Source organism: Aspergillus pseudodeflectus (genome assembly GCF_044049435.1).
Source record: "Aspergillus pseudodeflectus strain CBS 756.74 chromosome Unknown BJX68scaffold_4, whole genome shotgun sequence".
In the NCBI taxonomy this organism is placed as follows: Eukaryota; Fungi; Ascomycota; class Eurotiomycetes; order Eurotiales; family Aspergillaceae; genus Aspergillus; species Aspergillus pseudodeflectus.
In genome coordinates this window covers 1,161,294-1,178,491 of record NW_027263780.1, presented here as the reverse complement: position 1 = coordinate 1,178,491, position 17,198 = coordinate 1,161,294, and the positions used below count along the sequence as shown (strand labels likewise).

The window sequence follows — 17,198 nt, the reverse complement described above, 5'->3', positions numbered from 1 at the left end:
CCCATGATTTGTCGCCAGTATGGGTTCCCCGGGCCCCTCGAGGGCTGCCCCCACCTCCGTTACTTAGCATGCTGGCCACTACTCCATCCATGGCTGGAGGGAGGGCGGTACGTGCACTAACTAGAATATGCGATTAGCTTACATGTGCTTGGGGATTTTAGTATCGAACCTGGGTAGAAACAAATTGACAAGAATATTTCTTATTTCTGTATCGGAGCACCGATATGAGATGGTTTGCATTGAGAACATCTGATCAGAGCATATCTTCCTACGCAGCAAGCTATTGAGAGGCAGAATGGTAAGTTCAGTTGCTTTTTACATATGGATGGTGAATTCTGGAGTTCTCTCCACCGTTATCGGCCCATGGGAGAATGTAAATACAGACACAGGCGCACCTTGAACCGACCAGGAGCCATATAAACATAGGAAAAGAGACATTATATTAGGCGCGTGGCACCAACCAACCTCAACGACCACCAAACCAACTACCAAACCCCAACCTAGGGCAAAGCCGCAGGCGTATACGCCTGATCGGGCTTAACAACCTTCCCGCCCTTGAGCTGGACATCCGTATACGCAGGCCAGACAATCTGCCGACTGTTCTGGTTGACAACCGCAAGTGTCGTGAACCCATTGTTCGGCCCAAACTGCCCACTCCAGCCCGAGGTGACCGTGTACGGACCACAGGTCTTGGGCCCGCCGTTGGTCTGGGAGGCCGGGGTGCCGTTGACGACGAGCGTGCAGGGGGTGTTTGCGGCGCCGTTGTTGATGCCGAACGTCCAGGTGCATTTTGTGTCGGCGGTGTTGCAGACGCGCTTCATGTTTGTGATTGTCCATTGCGTGTTGGCGACCATCATGGATTTGGATTCGGCGGGCGCGGGGGCCGCGAGGGCGCTGCCGGCGGAGAGGGCGGTTACGAGGAGGGTGCTGAGGGAGAGCTTCATTGTGAGGTGTGGAAGTAGTTGGTTTATAAACGGATTGGTGTTTTATGGAAAGAGGAGGCAAGTTTGTAGCTCGAGGTTTGTTGTAGAGGATGAGATGAGTGAGTGACCGAGAGCCATAGACGGGCAGTGAGATAGCCGGTATTTATAGCTTTTCCCATGAGCGCAGTGCTAAACACTTCCATGCTTCTATGGAAGCTGCAGCAGGAAACCTCATGACCTCAGCCTGAAGTCGGTCAGCACTCGAGAGCATCAGATTCAGCCGTAGGTACTCTGCATTGTGGAAACTCAGCTCCATCCGGATCACCCGATGAATGTCTCAGTCCACTTTGCTCAGGCAAATGTAAGCCGGTTGAGCAGTTGAGACCTGGCCAACGATGGAGCGTCGTGCTAAATTTAGCGCGGCTTCCTTCCCCGCATAGCGGAGAAATTAAGCGATCATGGGGTTCTGGGTCGCTCCTTTATGTCACCCTCTCCGCCAGCCGTGAAGAATGAGGAATGCTTCCTGGCGATCGCCCATCAGGTGATTTCCGGCGACCAGGTCAATTGAGACACTCTAACCAGCGATGGAAAACGCCCGGGTGGTTTGTTGTCCGAGGCTTCAGTTTCCGAGACATGCATGCTTGTGGCCTATAGACGCCTTTGCTTGGGAGGACCTCTGAAGCTTGGGCCCACGCTGGAACCAGCGTCCATATGATGTTGAGGTGAAGTCAATCGAGTCGGCCTGCGACCCAGTACCCAGCCACGGCCCTGATCTGAGCACAAATACGAAAAAAAGAAAAAAGAAAAAAAAAACCTGACTCTGACCCGAGGAGGATACGAAAGCGCGGTTGAGACTATCTTGCATATCTGCATGTTTGTGGATAGCCATAAAACATTTAGCCTGGGTCTTGACATTCGAATTATCATGGCAGTCCCAAAGTAACTACCATGGGTCGTTCTTGCTCAAACCTCTGGAAAGCGAATAAGAAATGATGGTCCGCCGTATTCACAGATTATAATGTTTAACCCGAGGATGAGAACATATATCGATTCCTCTAAAAATACCTAAGCACTGGATACATTCGGTTTTGAGGAATAATTCGACTATGATCCCGCCAATTCTTGATAGGCCCTCATTCTGGCGCTCATGCTGAGAGAGCGCGATCATGTGTTGTCCCTTCTACTTGATAGGCAGCGATGTCAAGATAGCAATCCCTTTAGAAGTTGGATTCGGACTTTACCCATGCTTCAGGCATTATGAACTTGGTTCACCCGTTGGTTGCCATATGGATCTAACTAGTCCATTGCTGAGTTTCTCTCCGAATTGTTGGCCCTAATGAGGGTGAAGTATCTTTCAAAGGCCAAATATACTAACCAGCAGCTACCTAACGAGAGCCTTTACTCGCAATCTCTCCCAGGTCAACCTTTTCTGCGACGACGGTATTTGGGCCGGGCTTTTATACAGATAGAACGCTTTCAGAATGGATACTAGATAGTTTTCCAGGCGGCAGTATAGAAGAGGAGGCTCACACCGTCAGCCTTTCAACCATACACTACCTAGCATAAGACCAGACGAGCACCGGCTGGCGGCCGCGCCATGATATTAAGGTAAGGAGGGCGCCCTTAAGGGGCTTTGGCTAGAGGAGTCTAGTTTTCTTTGGTGGCTTGAGTCCACAGCCAGGAACCTGGGCTCTTATGGTTTGGTCAAGTGATATCGAACCACTAATAGCGGGCATTCTACGTAGTACAAACAGGACGAGCGGGGCAATTTGGGGTAGTCTAGGGATACTCCTGGACTATAGAGACCACAAAAGCAAGTACTGGGGCTAGTTAGGTGCATACTACATATTTATAGGCCAGGACCAAGACTAGCCCAGCTTGGGAGTTATTTCTTCATATATTTCTTTTATATTATCAAGATTCTTTTGGCGGGGGCGTAGTAGTTACGCAGCCGTGGCATAGCTTGATCCTAGATAAAGCTAGGATATAGACCTAAAATACTACTACCATTGGTCTGGTCTTCTAACTGCAGCAGGTGATTTCTCCCTATCTAGAGTTCCAACCTTAAGAATGAAGAGTTTGACCTGGGATATGAACTCTTGACTCTAGCAATTGCCCATGCCTATATAACTTTCTCAACGGGGTTAAAGCGGGTTTGGATTGGTTGAAATATTTGAGGCTTTTATGTCGTTTATGTGACTCTGACATCAAACTGCACCTGCTGTTTGCGGTCATTTCCAGGGTACATTGATCGTAGTAAAGCAGGGTAGAGCCTCTAGTACCGCCGCAGTCCGACCAAGAGCCCCTTTCGAGATAGCATCAACCTTGTCACTATCACATCTGCGTCCAAAAGGCACAGGGACAGCGTCGTAGTTGAACTCGCTTAACGATCTACCGTAATATGACGGCCACGCATTGCTAAACCCAAGACTAACCAACGACGATGGAAACCACGGCCTTGTGCCATCGAGCCGTGGCGTTCATTGAGAAGCGCCTCGGGGATAAAGTAGAGACCTACGCCTTCCGGCGCGCTGGCGTTATATGGTGTGGAAATATCGAGCACTTTTAACGACTCCGTGACGGGCTCTAGCGCGCTATCAAGAGTGATCTCAGGCGGGTGCCGGCTGTGTCTGTAGTTCAGGGATAAAATAAGGCTGAAGCGCTCGAGGCTGCGCGGAAGTCTAGAGAGGGTGGCCAGCCAGGTGAGAGGGAGGCCGTCCCAGTGGAGGATCAGGTTTCGAAGGTTGTGTATCGCGCCTCTTTCAGGGCCTGCGGCGGCTCCCCGGTCGTTATCGCGAAGAGCACCCTGTCCTTGAAGCTAGTCCAATACGCGGATTCTGGCATTCGATGCAGCTCGATGATTGTCTCTAGCTGCGGTAAAGAAAGCAGCGGCAGGAGGAGGTGTTGCTGTGCATCTTGGGTTAAGATGACTGCGGCTGGGTAGGCGATATCGAAGCAGGCTATTTATGCTCTTTGCCTGTCAGCGTAAAGCAAGATCCCGTCGAGGATCCATCAACGTCCAAGCTTTCAAAGTCTGACTGATATGGCCCCCGGTCAACTGGCGAACAACGGCAGCCATACAACGGCACTGTTTCTCTATCCTGTGCGCTTGTCGAAAGAGGAGATTGCGAAGGGACGATAGCCGCTCAATGTTGTAGTCGATAATGCAACCTGCGCAAGGCTCGTCTTCAACCTCACCCTCGATTGAGTATGTCAGAACGAGATCAGATAAGCCCGGCCTCGCTGTCAAAGTGCATGTAAACTTCATCATGGCGTGGTTGCTTGTTAGCGTAACGGTTGAATAGAGAAGCCTCTCGGTGAGGGTGTAGAGGCCCTTTGATGTTAGCGACAGCGCAAAGTTATCTGCGCGGTCTAGATTCGATGCGATACGTTTGAAAGCCTCCCGCGGAAGCATTGCTAAGCGGCCGTCGTGCCTAGTCTTCTCGTTAGTCGCTTGTCGTGTCCCCTATGTGGAAAGGGACCGTAGGCAAAACCGAGTTACTTAGTAGGATCACGGAATGAGTTAGTTGGCGACCCCTTGCCGGCCGTCTCATATAAGGAGCTCAAGTTTCTTAAATGACTTGAGACTTGTACAGGCCGGGGCGCGGATCGAGACCCTGTGGGCTCCCTGCTCTCCTCGAATGCGTGCTCCAGCCCGTGCTCCAGCGCCGGTACCTCATCCGGGTCAACCCCTAGAGATTCGAATTCCACATCGTCTGGCCAGCGCCCATTATAAACCGGTCGCTCGCCCGTCTTGCGTCGCTTCGGTGGCAGGAACTGGTCAAGGCCACCCTGGTTATCTGCTTTACGATCAATCCCTACAGGTAGGTCAACGCCACCTTGAACGAGCCGTCATAGTGCGCGCCCATAGCTGGCAAGCGCTCAATCGCCTTGACGTATGGGCCTTCCCCGTATTCGTTCTTTACATCCCCATCCACGCATCGCATCACTTCCTCGTCGACCATTAGGCACACCCATTCGGAGACAGGGAGGTCGGCCCGCGTCCAAACCTTGGAGGGATCAGGATTATCGAGGATATCCGCGATAGTGAATACTTATTCCCGGGCGGAGAGCACCAGGCATGAAACACCTCGCGAGCACCCGCCTCGTCAATGTCGTCATCCGGCTGGTATCACCATGGATCACGAGCTGGAGCGGGTCTTTGACGAAGTCCACTGGAGTTGGATCGATGTCGGGCCGTAAAGCTCCTGATCTTGGATCGTGCAGCTCCTTTTCAATGCTCGGTATGATTGCACTGCGGATCTTTCCAACCGTGCGCTCCCAGGCTTGTTGCAGTGCAGGCGTGTAACTGGTACGGTAGATCGCGTAGCCCCATGTCGGACCATGAATATGTTGTCGGAACGTGACGGACGGACGCACTGAGATTTCCCTTGGGCTTGTGCTGAGAGAATCCGGAGAAAGTGCTGCAATCTCGATGTTGGGAAGAAGAGGCGGGGATCGGGAGTGTGAGTGGGAGTGACTAGCGAGTGGCAGGACGGGGCATGGAGTACCTAGTTTAGCCCCGAGTCTTACTAGTACTAGTAGAACATGGCGTGTATCTTGGGGATCTTAGGCTCTTACTACTAGTAGTATCACCTCAACAAAGCTACACACTCAGAAGGGAGCCACGCAACTAATATCGCGACATGGATATACCACGGTGATATATAACCTCCCAAGCCGCACATTAGGACTCGATTGGTCTCTAGTCAGTGACCTGCTAGCTACTGTAATGGGGTTAGTCCAACATTCCTGGACAGAGCAAACCTTGACAGAGCCGTCCAGCGAGACTTGCATCTATCCACACACACTGAGAGCAATGTATCGAAGCAACGAGCTATACACTTCGGCGTTGACACTGAGCAAAGGTTCTTCGCGATATCAAAAAACACCCGCCTTTTCTCACAATATCCGTACACTAATAATAAGCGTATATCTATACTATCGCATGTCAATAACGTCAAGCCTGATTATAGATATTATTTACAAGTAGTTGTCGCTAAAGGCCCATGATATACCCCAATTCTAGATTCATCTCCCCAGGACTACAAATACAGTCCACAACTGGCCCGTCAACAGGCTGCCTCTAATTGATGATGATGATGATAATGATAACTATACGCAGCATAAATCATCCAAGCCAAGGCTTTACCACTGCCGATCAACAGTACCATATCTACATATCTACCCCAACAATCCAGTGCCCCTCGCCGCAAAACACGAGCCAGCCCCACCACCCCGCAGCAACGAAGCCAGCTACCGTGGTTTTTCCCGAGCGCCACGCTGGGCAACCAACTGACCTTCCTGTTCGAGCCATGGTCAGTGCCACAATCAGCTTATCGGGGACCGACTGCGTTCGTCACGCTAGGACCTTTCACGGGGAGATAATTGTCTTGGAGTCTTGGAGATTGACTGATAAATCAAGTCACCCCCCTCGGTGTTCTGCCTGTACCACCTCTCCCAACTCTGGTCACGCAGGACTACCTTACCCCACACTGCACCTATAACAAGCACGAACCTACAGACTCTCGAAACTCAGACGCCAAGTTAATCCGAAATGACAATCCCCGCCTGGAAACCCATTGCAGATGCAAAGCGCCAGGCAACCCTCGACGCAATCCCACAGAAATGGCGGATAACCGAGCCCATCCCCTCGCCGGCCGAACAGCGCGATGTCACGGGTCCCTATATCCAGCAGTATCTGTCCGCGCGCGAGATCGAAATCACGGAGCTGGACGCGTATGCTATCGCCGAGAAGACTACAACCGGGGAGTGGACGGCCGTTGAAGTAACCGAGGCGTTTTGTCATCGCGCAGCACTGGCGCATCAGTTTGTATGTATTCCTTGCCTCCATACCTAAGGCTGTGCTGGGAGGAATTGAGGAATTTGAAGAGGGTATCAAGAGCTAATGGTACTTTTGGTAGGTGAGCTGCCTACACGAGATCTTTTTCGACGCCGCGATTGAGGACGCGAAGAAGCTCGATGCGTACTTTGCAGAGCATAAGAAGCCGCTTGGGCCGCTGCATGGGCTTCCGGTAAGCTTGAAGGATCAGTTCCATGTAAAGGGGGTAGAGACTACGATGGGGTACGTCGGCTGGATCGGTACGTTCCAGGGAATCAAGGGCGATGCTCGACGGGGTGTCTTCGAGAGTGAGCTTGTGAGGGAGCTGCGCGCCCTGGGTGCAGTGCTGTACTGCAAAACGAGTGTTCCTGCAACGCTGATGTGCGGAGAGACGGTCAACAACATCATCACCTATACAACGAATCCGAAGAATAGGTTACTTGCGTGTGGTGGCAGTTCAGGGGGAGAGGGTGCCCTGATTGCGTTAAAGGGGTCGCCTGGTGGGTTCGGTACTGATATCGGTGGAAGTGTGCGTATTCCTGCTGTTTTCAATGGTTTGTTTGGAATTCGACCCTCGTCCGGACGTATCCCTTACGAGGGAGCTGCGAACTCCATGGATGGTCAGAATACTATCCTCTCTGTTATTGGTCCGCTGGCTGGAACGGCGCGCTCGCTACAGCTTTTGTTCAAGGCGGTGCTCAGCCAACAGCCCTGGCTGTATGACCCACTGGTGCTGGAGGTGCCCTGGAGGAGCGATGTCGAGCAAGAGACGCGTGCGCTGGTTGAGCAGTCGGCAAACGATCCTTCGAAGCTCGCTTTTGCGATCATGAAGCATGACGGGATTGTTCTGCCTCATCCGCCGATTGCGAGAGCACTAAACATCGTGGAGCAAACGCTGAAGCGGCTCGGTCACAAGGTAAGACTTATCGAGCGAAGCCTTGCAGTTGCTGACGAGTCTAGGTCATAGAGTGGAATCCTCCCTCGCATGCTACTGCGGTCAAGCTAGCTGTACGTCTTCCCACCCCAAGTACAGCGAGATGCTAACCGAACAGAGCGCCGCATACGGCTTCGACGGCGGTGCAGATGTGCAGTATCACTTTGACTTGTCAGGAGAAGGCCCAGCCCCCCAGGTAATTGTTGGCGGCAACCTCGCACAGAAAAACGCGATGGAAATCGCTCAAGTCAATGTCGCGAAGCGCGAATATCAGAAGCTGTACATGGACTACTGGAATAGCACTGCTGAGCTAACTGGAACCGGGCGGCCTGTCGATGCTGTTCTGTGCGCAGCTGCTGCGCACGCAGCGGTGATACCAACTCAGTATGTCCATGTGGGATACACCAGCTTCCTGAACCTGTTGGATTATACAGGGGTGGTGTTCCCTGTGACAAATGCGGATAAAGCAGTGGATGTAGCTCAGCGGGAGACGTTTCTCAGTGAACTGGACGAGAGGTCGTACAGAGGGTGTAAGTAGACACTTTTTTTTTTTTTTTTTTTTTTTTTTTTTTTTTTTTTTTTTTTTTTTTGCGATCGCTGCTGACAGGCCCAGATGATGCGGAGGTGTACGATGGCGCGCCGGCGGGGGTGCAGCTGTTTGGGCGGCGATTGCAGGAGGAGAAGTTGCTGGTGCTGGCCGAGTATGTGAGTGCGGCTGTTGCAGGAGCCAGTGCTTGATGTAGGATGGATCTTTATACGAAAGACTAGATCAATCTCGATGAAATGTAGAGAAACACAACAAAAGTCCAGCACTGGCCGACCAGCAAAAAGCTTGGCGGCGATCATCGGTTCTCTGGGCTCGTGTTCTGCTGCTGTTCTCCCCCCTGCACCTCAATCGACGACCTCAGCTCCCCTTTCTCTTCTTTCATCCTCCCCTCCTTTGTCCGCATTGTCTCGCTCCTTCTCTCCTGTTTCTCCCGCTCTTCCTTTTCATTCTTCCCATACTTCCTCGCCTTGATTGGTCCTTTGCCCGCTCGCCCACCCTCCATGCATCCTCCTCGAGCTGCAGGCCCGACCTAACGCTGCTGCTGCTGTTTCACTTCCACGCGTCGCCCCAGTTCCACCGCGACTCCCTCTGTGACCAACACAATCCTCCCATCCTACGCGCCTTGTGCTACCATGGAAGACGGCGCGTCTACCCGCCCAGCCGACACCCCTGAGGACTCGGGCCCCGGCGAAGAAAACCAGCCCCAGTCCGGGGCCGCGAAAAATTCCTCCCAGAAGGACCGAAAATGCCAATACTGCAACCAGGCTTTCACCTCCTCCTCCCTCGGCCGACACCTCGACCAATTCCTCTTCAAGAAGAAGCCCGACGGTATTCACGATGTCGAAGAGATCCGGCGCATACGTAGTGGCATCACGCGGCGGCAGGCCCGGACGTCGACAGGCAGACGAGATACTCCTGAGCGTGGGACCTCGAAAGATGCGCTGGGCGTGCCTCAGCCGGGCGAGAACGGGCCCAAGGGGCCTATTCGGATGATGTTCAACACTCCTACGTGGCATGCGACCGGCGTGATCAACGACATTCCGAACCCGAGTCATTCACAGGACACGCCCACCTCGCGGTTTGCGGCGTCTCAGTCTCGGATGGGATCTCTCGCGATACCAGACTACGGCGGTCGATCTCCTAGTTCCAATAACCCGGATACGGTCAGAGCGCTCGAATTGGCTCTCCGCGAGGTTCTGGATAACATCAAGGCTGCGACGTATGCTTTTCTTCCCTTCCGAATTGGGCTTCGCTAATTTCTTCCAGGTCGCGAACTCGACCACGGCTGTCTCCGTTTGAATTCGACATACAAGTCCAGACATTCCCCTCACTCTGCCTCCAGCTTCTCCCTCCGCCCGCTACGCTCTTCGCAACGAACCCGTTTCCCTCCCCCACCTCATTCCCACTCGACCCTCCAGGGCCCGATCACCACACCATGGTCCGCCAGGCGATCCGCGCCAAGATTGAACAATGGCAGACCGACCAGCTCTCCGCCGAGTCCAACGCCCAGCAACCTGGAAAACTCTCAACCTTGACCCTCGACACCGGCATGATCCACCGCAGCGCGCAACAACACGAAGAAATGTCCCTCCGCCATCTCGAACTCGCCTTCAAACACTGGGTCTCGCTGCCCTCGGACGCGCGCAGGGAAGCTTGGCAACTGGAAATCATGCGCGCGTTTGCGCGTGAGGCCGAGAAGCGCAAGTCGCTCGACGACCAGCTCGCCCGCGTTCAGCAAGAGGCCAATCAGCTCCGCGCGCAGGTTGAGAAACTGGGTTCCTGCCAGTGGCCTCGCGAATTTGCGCTCTTTCCGCCGGATACGCTTCCCCTTCCACGGGATGTCGCGCGTGAGCTCGACGCCAAGGAATCGCATATCAGCCCGAGCTCGTCGCGCTGGGACTACGACTCTGTCGTGTCGAAATGGAAACGCGTCGTGATGCACGATCGCGGGATGGGCCGGATCGGTGTCGGTGGCGGCGGTGCAAGCGCGACGAGTCCGCTCCCTGAAGACCCGAGCCCAATGCCCGCCAGCAGCAACATCACGAATAGCATAGAAGCCAAAACGAGGGCGATGCAGCCGCCCGTGCAGTCCGGGCTAAGCCCCGGCGGACCGTCGCCTAGCCAGCCGAACCCCTCATCCCCGTACATGTCGCAGGATAGTCCGAATTCGGCGCCACAAGCGAAACGTCAGCGATTGATGAACGGGCGCCATCACGCAGAACCATCAATCTCGACATCTACATCTTCAGTAACCCAGCCCGGGCCACTTCCGTCCTCTGCGACATCGTGGAACCCGAACCCGCAGCATCCGCATTCGCATCAACATCAACATCAACATCAGCAGCCGCATCTTTTGGGTTCCCCGCCATCGTCGACTACTTGAGCGAGTGAGTGAGTTTGTGGATGCATTAGCGTGGAGTGGGCGGGTATTTGCCATTGTGGGATTGTGTTGATGTTGGGTGTAACACAAGCGAGATGGGACGGAGTAACTGTACGGAGTATTTCTTTCATGTCATATCATATCATATCATTGTATTGATGGGTTGAATTTGGACTGATTTGGAGGAAAGGGGTGGTCCATCTCTTTTCTTGTTCCAGGTCTTGCATTTGGCGATAGCACAGTTATAGCTCTTGTACATATGAACAGTATGTATTAATTGGGAAACAAAACCTATTTATATATCGCAGCGTCGGGATTATTCAGGGCTCGCTAGGCTCCTAGGTATAATCATATTACCCGTCGGCCCTCTGCTCCTTCCCTTGCCCATCTGTCTTCCGTCGACAATGAGACGCGGTCTTTGGGCATGATGCTGGCTGACGTCGTGTGTGTATCTGGGTACATAGCTAGGACTCTGTCGGTAGATAGCCAAGAGATATTTAGTCAAGACAGATGGTATAGTTAGGTACTAGGGGAAAGGGTGCCGCGCATTCCATTCACAGCGTCAACCAGGAGATCTCACCATAAGGACCCCTCCCTGAACTTGGGTAGTATGTGAAGGATTTTAGGCCATCCATGTGTCGGTGTGAAGTCGGATTTATTCGGTGCGAGTATGGTACAATCCCACCCAGTCTATTCAACACATATCATGCATCCCAACGCAACAGTCCATTACTCAGTACTAATGGCTCAGCCACCACACATTCATTCCTATCCGGCTCATTCTCCTTCCTTCCCAAGACAAGACGAATAAGAAGATGGGAAAACTAACTCTCCTCCGCCTCCTCCGCCGGCGCCGCCTTCTTCGTCTTCCGCGCACTGAACCACCGCTTCATATCGTTGATGCCATGCAAATATAGCCACGAGAAGAAGAATGTTGCCGCGAAGTTGAACACGATAAACGCCCAGAATATGCCCTATCAAGGATTGTTGTTAGTCTGTGTTTATGTTTATGAGGCGATGGTGGACAACGAAGAGAAGGAGGAGGCGTACATAATTGCGCCATTTGTGGGAGTAGAAGACGTTGAAGCTCGAAGCCTGTTTACGATTATGTCGTTAGCAGTTTCCAAACCCAGGGGAAGGGATAATGGAGGCTTACAAACTCATCCCCGTCACTATACAAACAATACGCACACATCCCACCGCCCACGTCAGTCACATAACCCCCCGCCTGACTCGTAAACCCACCCGCATACTCCTGACACGAGTTACTCCCCGGCGGCAACGAGAACCGTGCCTCCTCACGCTCAACACACTCCATTGGAACCTGATGCACAAGCACACCGAGGAACGCCTCGAGTAGGTAGTGGAAGGGTGTGAGCCAGTACATCCAGGATCGCCAGAAGGTAGGGAGGGCCACGTAGGGGACAACAACGCCGCAGAAGGCGACGATGAAGGTGAAAAAGCAGGGGATGAGGAGGGAGGCGAAGAGCTCGTTTGGAGAGAAGGCCGCGATGAATTGCCCGAAGCCGATGTAGTAGAGCTCGAAGAGGGAGAGGAGCATCCAGGTGAAGCCCGAGCTGAAGGAGTCGCGGGGGAACCAGATGCCCCAATACCTGAGCGAGTTAGTAAGGACTAGGAGCGGAAGTGAAGAAATCGGGGAGAGGCGTACCAGCAGTTAAAGTAGATCGAGCCGGCGATGATGGAATATGGCAGCTCAGGGACGATGGCGGAGGTAACAAACGCAGTCCACGAATAAATCTTCGAGTTGGCCTCGCGGGACTCGTAAAGACCTCGAAAGTGGAGGAAGCGTGGTTGCAGCTGCTGAATAAGAGGTGGGCTGATGGTGAGGGTCATGAAGACGGAAAAGAGGCGTGACTGCATGTCAATATAGCTGTTTCCGAGGTGCCAGAAGGTGAACGTGTTGAAGAGGCCGGTGAAGATATGGAGGGCGAATTTGCCCTAACTAGTGTTAGAGCATATCCCAACAGATGAATCAGTATGAACTTACAATGGTGTACTCAGGGGTCCTCCAGTACGCAACAAACGAACGCTTCGTGACTGTCACAATCTGGGTCCAGATCGGCATAGCATACTCGCGGTCGTCGTCCTTATTCCGTTCCTGCTCGCCGCCTCGGCGGGACTCGATGATGTTGTTGATCTCCTCTGAGAGAGCCTTGCACTCTTGTGATTCGGACCAGACGTCTGCCCAGTCTTGACCTTTGTACTCTGGGTTTCCGGCGCCAATGACCTCAAGCATGTACTAGTTTTGTCAGAGACCATGATATCAGGCGCAAGGGTATAGACGTACCTCTGCAGGGTTCGCATCAGGGGGACACTTCTTGCCACCTTTGCGCTCGAAATACTCAATAAGCCTCGAAGAATCAGTCCCCAACTCGCCGTTATACACGGCTCTTCCGCCACTCTTCAACAGGATCAAATCATCGAACATCTCAAACAGCACGGCCGAAGGTTGATGGATGGTGCACAGGATTGCCTGTCCGGCATCTGCCAATCGCCGAAGAAATCGGACAATGTTAAAAGCAGCCAACGAGTCCAAGCCCGAAGTCGGTTCGTCCAAGAAAAGCAACAAAGACGGTTTGCTTGCAAGCTCGACGGCAATGGTCAGTCTCTTGCGCTGCTCCTGGTTCAGTCCAGTGCCACCTGATCCTACTGTAGCGCCAGCGATTGGCCTCATTTCCAAGAGGTCGATGATCTTCTCGCAGTAATCGTACTTTTCTTGGATGGGAACTTCTTTTGGTTGACGAAGGAGAGCTGAGAAGCGCAAGGATTCCCGTACTGTGGCCGTTGGCTCGTGGATATCTTGCTGCTCGGCGAAGCCAGTTGCTCGCTGGAAGCTTCGTGGTAGCGGCCTACATTGTAAGTACATGCGGTCATTGTTGTTGGGAGTACTCACTTTCCATCAACCAGAAATGTACCAGAGACGACACCGAAGTCCAAGCGCTGGGCCAGTGCATTAAGCAGGGTTGTTTTGCTATACCAGTCAGTCACGGTCACGCGACTTGGAATGTCACTTACCCTGCCCCGGAAGCTCCGACAAGCGCTGTAAGTCGGCCAGGGCGAACATATCCCTGGACATCTTTCAAAAGTTGCCTCTTCCCGCCGCTGACAGGGATCGTGTAGTTCACATTTTGAAATGTGAAGATGGACGTGCTCTTGGCGATATCCTCCACTTTCCCACCCGAGTTGTCCGACGCATCGTTGTTGGCATTTTTGTGAGCGTTACCATTGGACGCGGATTCGAGGTCGCCAGGCTTCTCCTTATCCTTGCCTGCATCTTCAACATCTTTCGGCGCCTCGCCCCTCTTGAAGATTGTCACCGCGCTCCCACCTTTATTCGGCTTCTGAAGCTCCATTCCAATCATGGTCGTAACGACAAAGAAAATGAACCAGGCTACTATGATACCAAAGTTGCGCCAGAGGTGGGACCGACTGTACGTATACGCGGACTGTATGTAGTTTGATCCTTGAACCGTAAGTTGATCGGGCGTACTGCCTTGAATAGCGCAGCTCTGGTGACCCGGCTGCACATTAGGTCCGTCAGGCACAATATTCGGTGGCACACATTGGATATCCAGGTTGTAAAACTCGTTTGCCATGATACCCTCGAACGCGTACTGGACCGGGTTGATCCAAATCAGCCACTTGAGCCACGGGTGCATCTTCCAGGGTGGAATTAGATAACCTGGGCTCGTTAGAATATTGTTCAAATCACAAATAGATAAGCTCACCAGTATAGACAACAAGTGCCTGAATTGCAACACCAGTGATACGGGTGGCTAGAGTTAGGGTTAGCTAGCTTGGCCAGTGTTCGAATAGTGGATACGTACCAACATCAAGGGATTGACTGAACGATCCCACAGTTCTAAAGAATGAATACATCGTCATCGTGAGAATGAAGATGAATAAGAAATTGATGAAGAACTGCGAGGGTGTTCTTTGGAGATTCGCCATGCTAGTCAAGTCAGCATCAGTCTATTAAGTCGAAGAAGGGGCATACAAATAGACTATTAGTTCAAAGAGCGTGACCTGGATAAATATTATTGGGACATCCACTAAAACCTGCGCGACCGCATATGCGGACGGACGGTAGAAGGAGCTGTCAATTAGTATGACGATATACAAGATCAAAAACAGATTAAGAGAGCTCACAATGTCTTATGCTTCAGCATCACAGGCCGGTGTTGAAAAACATCGGTGAGCTCTGCAAGAGCGAGTAGGGCATTAAACAACAGGACGAAGAACATGACGCCACCTCGTGTGAAGGTGCCTCCACTATATAGCCGTTAGTTTTGTCTTTAAAGGTAACCATGAAACTGACCTTGTAGGTTGAAGATTGAAGAAAAGACTTCCAATAATGAGCGCCTGGAAGGTGAGGATAGCCCACTTTCCGACAAGCGTCTGCTTATCACCGTACATGATACGGAACTGCCTTTCTGTGAGAATGAGGACCTGCTTGTGAAACGGAACAGTGAAGTTCTTCTTCGGCGCCTTTTTCCGAGCCTCTTCCCTCTCTGCGGCTTGCGATTCAACGTCTTTTTCGTAGTCCTCTATATCTCGCAAGTTCTCCTTGTAATTTTCGCTGTTGCGATATGCTCGCTGAAAGTCTTCTGCGGATCGTGGTATCCGGTCCTCCCAGCCTTCCTTTGCCCGTCGGGCATTGGGATCACTGACAGATGTCAAAAAGTCTGCAGTCGTCCAGCGAGGAGGGGATTCGAAGCCCAGTCCCTCGAAGTAGGCTTTAGCCTTGTCTGCCCGTCCAAAGTACGCGCACTTTCCATCTTCAATTAGCATTACCTTGTCGAATTGCCTGTATAGGGTTTCGGAGGCTTGATAGAGAGCCACAAGGGTAGAGGCGTGCGCCATGTTGGTTAGAGTCCTCAGACTCTGCACATATCTAGTACTGTTAGCTGACTGGAGAATAACCTGGGAACAAGTTTGTTCTTACTCTGAAGCAGTACTTGCGTCAAGTCCTTTGGTCGAGTTGTCCCAACATTGCACGCTAGCCTTGGTAACCAACGCCTCTCCGATAGAGACACGCTTCTTCTCTCCTCCGGAAACTCCTCGGACAATCTCACCACCAACCTTTGTCCCCAAGCAGTGCTCAATCCAAAATAGCTTGGCGATTGTGGACAAAAATGTCTCCTGGTATTCCGCCCGGCTCTCACCCGGTAGACGCGATCCTTTATCTGGCGTCCGTGTTTTGAGCGCAAACATTAGGGTTTCACGGACGGTGAGCGTAGCGTAATGGAGGTCATCTTCTGGATTGTACAAGACTAAGCTGGTCAGCGTAGCCCACCAAAGAGTCCGGTTGGCTTACCCTCTGAGCGATATTTGTCCAGCATAGTATCGGCATCTGTCCCACCATAACAGATATCTCCTTCGACACTTTTGTAACCCGATCTTTGGTTTCCGATGGTTTTTAGGAAGCTCGAGCATCCAGAGCCAGGTCTACCTAGAACCAGCAACATCTCACCAGGCCTCACGCAGCCCTTCAAATGGTTAGCCATATTTCAACGTGAACGGCAAGAGAGAACAAGAGCGCATACAGTAAAGTCATCCAGAATAGTTCTCAGCGGCGCTTTCCCACCAGCGCCTTTTCTTCCCTTAGTCAACAGACCTTTGACCATCCTAGGTAACCCCAAAAAGATATCCGCGTTCGTCGGCTGGAGCGCGGCTCCCAGACCAACGCCCTTCACGGTAAGGTTCTTCCACCTAACACCCTGGTGTCTCGTCTGCTCCTCGTCGGAGTTGGCCTTACGCTCATGGCCAAACATTCGCGAGACCAGCTTCACTATTTGGTCCATGTCGTCCGATTCGCCCTTCCCCGCATAGGTGGAGCTTGTCCGCCTATGCGAGAGAGCGTTTGTGAATTCATCCTCCCCGCGTGGCACCCCGCTCTTCTGGCGTGATATAGTCCCGGGTCGCCCGGACTGGTTTGTCTGAATGGGCGAGAAGAAGTTTTCTTCCCCGGAGTTTGGGGACGGGAGTGTCGTGGTGTCGGAGGTTGAGTATTGGGAGTTGCGGGGGTGTTGCTCAGAGTCCCTGGGCGGATCCCCGTGGAAGCTGTCTTTCTCCATGGCGGGCGGGTTAGATATGAGTCTCGCACGATGAATGAACGCTATGCCAGATTATGCGGAAAGATTTCAAAACGGGGGAATAGCAGCAGGAAATATACACGGTGATATAATATATTCAATTATGATATCAGAGACGAAGAACAGGCACGACTCAGGACTATATCTATTGAGTCTGGGCGAAATCTTAACTCCGAGAGCCCGAGTCGATCAACGCCTTATGTACCGCTGGCTCATCGGATCGAGCGATCCTTCTATCATAAAGTTAGCATACCACCAAGCAGAGCGCAGCATAAAATGGATGTCGGACCACCGAGGGCCCGACATGACTATCGTTACTCCCCCGCACCAGTCAAAAATGTATGTATTTGATATCGGTCGGAGCTGGCTTTTGCTTCCGAGCCCGAATGCGGTCACGATGAAGTCATTGTCATCAACCACACCACTCAGCCGCTCCATCTCGCAATCACTCCTTGC

General features: G+C 52.4%; 4 protein-coding genes across 4 annotated transcripts; 2 read left to right on the top strand and 2 right to left on the bottom strand.

The window, feature by feature from the left end:
• Window positions 1-184: 184 nt before the first annotated feature.
• BJX68DRAFT_227769 (uncharacterized protein) lies at window positions 185-1,262 on the bottom strand. The gene has a single exon (XM_071038743.1). It carries the CDS (start codon window positions 942-944, stop codon window positions 501-503), a length of 444 nt encoding a protein of 147 aa, XP_070904038.1. The 5' UTR covers window positions 945-1,262; the 3' UTR covers window positions 185-500.
• Window positions 1,263-6,174: 4,912 nt separating this feature from the next.
• Window positions 6,175-8,583, top strand: gmdA (putative general amidase GmdA). Its single transcript, XM_071038742.1, has 5 exons — window positions 6,175-6,756; window positions 6,848-7,681; window positions 7,726-7,773; window positions 7,818-8,229; window positions 8,313-8,583. The coding sequence occupies exons 1-5, from the start codon at window positions 6,481-6,483 to the stop codon at window positions 8,435-8,437; spliced, it is 1,695 nt and encodes a 564-aa protein (XP_070904037.1). The 5' UTR covers window positions 6,175-6,480; the 3' UTR covers window positions 8,438-8,583.
• Window positions 8,584-8,591: 8 nt separating this feature from the next.
• BJX68DRAFT_227763 (uncharacterized protein) lies at window positions 8,592-10,930 on the top strand. The gene is made up of 2 exons (XM_071038741.1): window positions 8,592-9,465; window positions 9,513-10,930. The coding sequence occupies exons 1-2, from the start codon at window positions 8,879-8,881 to the stop codon at window positions 10,627-10,629; spliced, it is 1,704 nt and encodes a 567-aa protein (XP_070904036.1). The 5' UTR covers window positions 8,592-8,878; the 3' UTR covers window positions 10,630-10,930.
• Window positions 10,931-11,450: 520 nt separating this feature from the next.
• BJX68DRAFT_262580 (putative ABC transporter) lies at window positions 11,451-16,724 on the bottom strand (the record flags this gene model as incomplete). The annotated part of the gene is made up of 16 exons (XM_071044478.1): window positions 11,451-11,600; window positions 11,677-11,721; window positions 11,783-12,239; window positions 12,296-12,585; window positions 12,635-12,886; window positions 12,935-13,496; window positions 13,541-13,618; window positions 13,663-14,329; window positions 14,376-14,423; window positions 14,475-14,599; window positions 14,645-14,743; window positions 14,797-14,919; window positions 14,966-15,541; window positions 15,593-15,920; window positions 15,965-16,136; window positions 16,194-16,724. 16 exons carry the CDS (start codon window positions 16,722-16,724, stop codon window positions 11,451-11,453), a joined length of 4,503 nt encoding a protein of 1,500 aa, XP_070904035.1.
• Window positions 16,725-17,198: the final 474 nt, after the last annotated feature.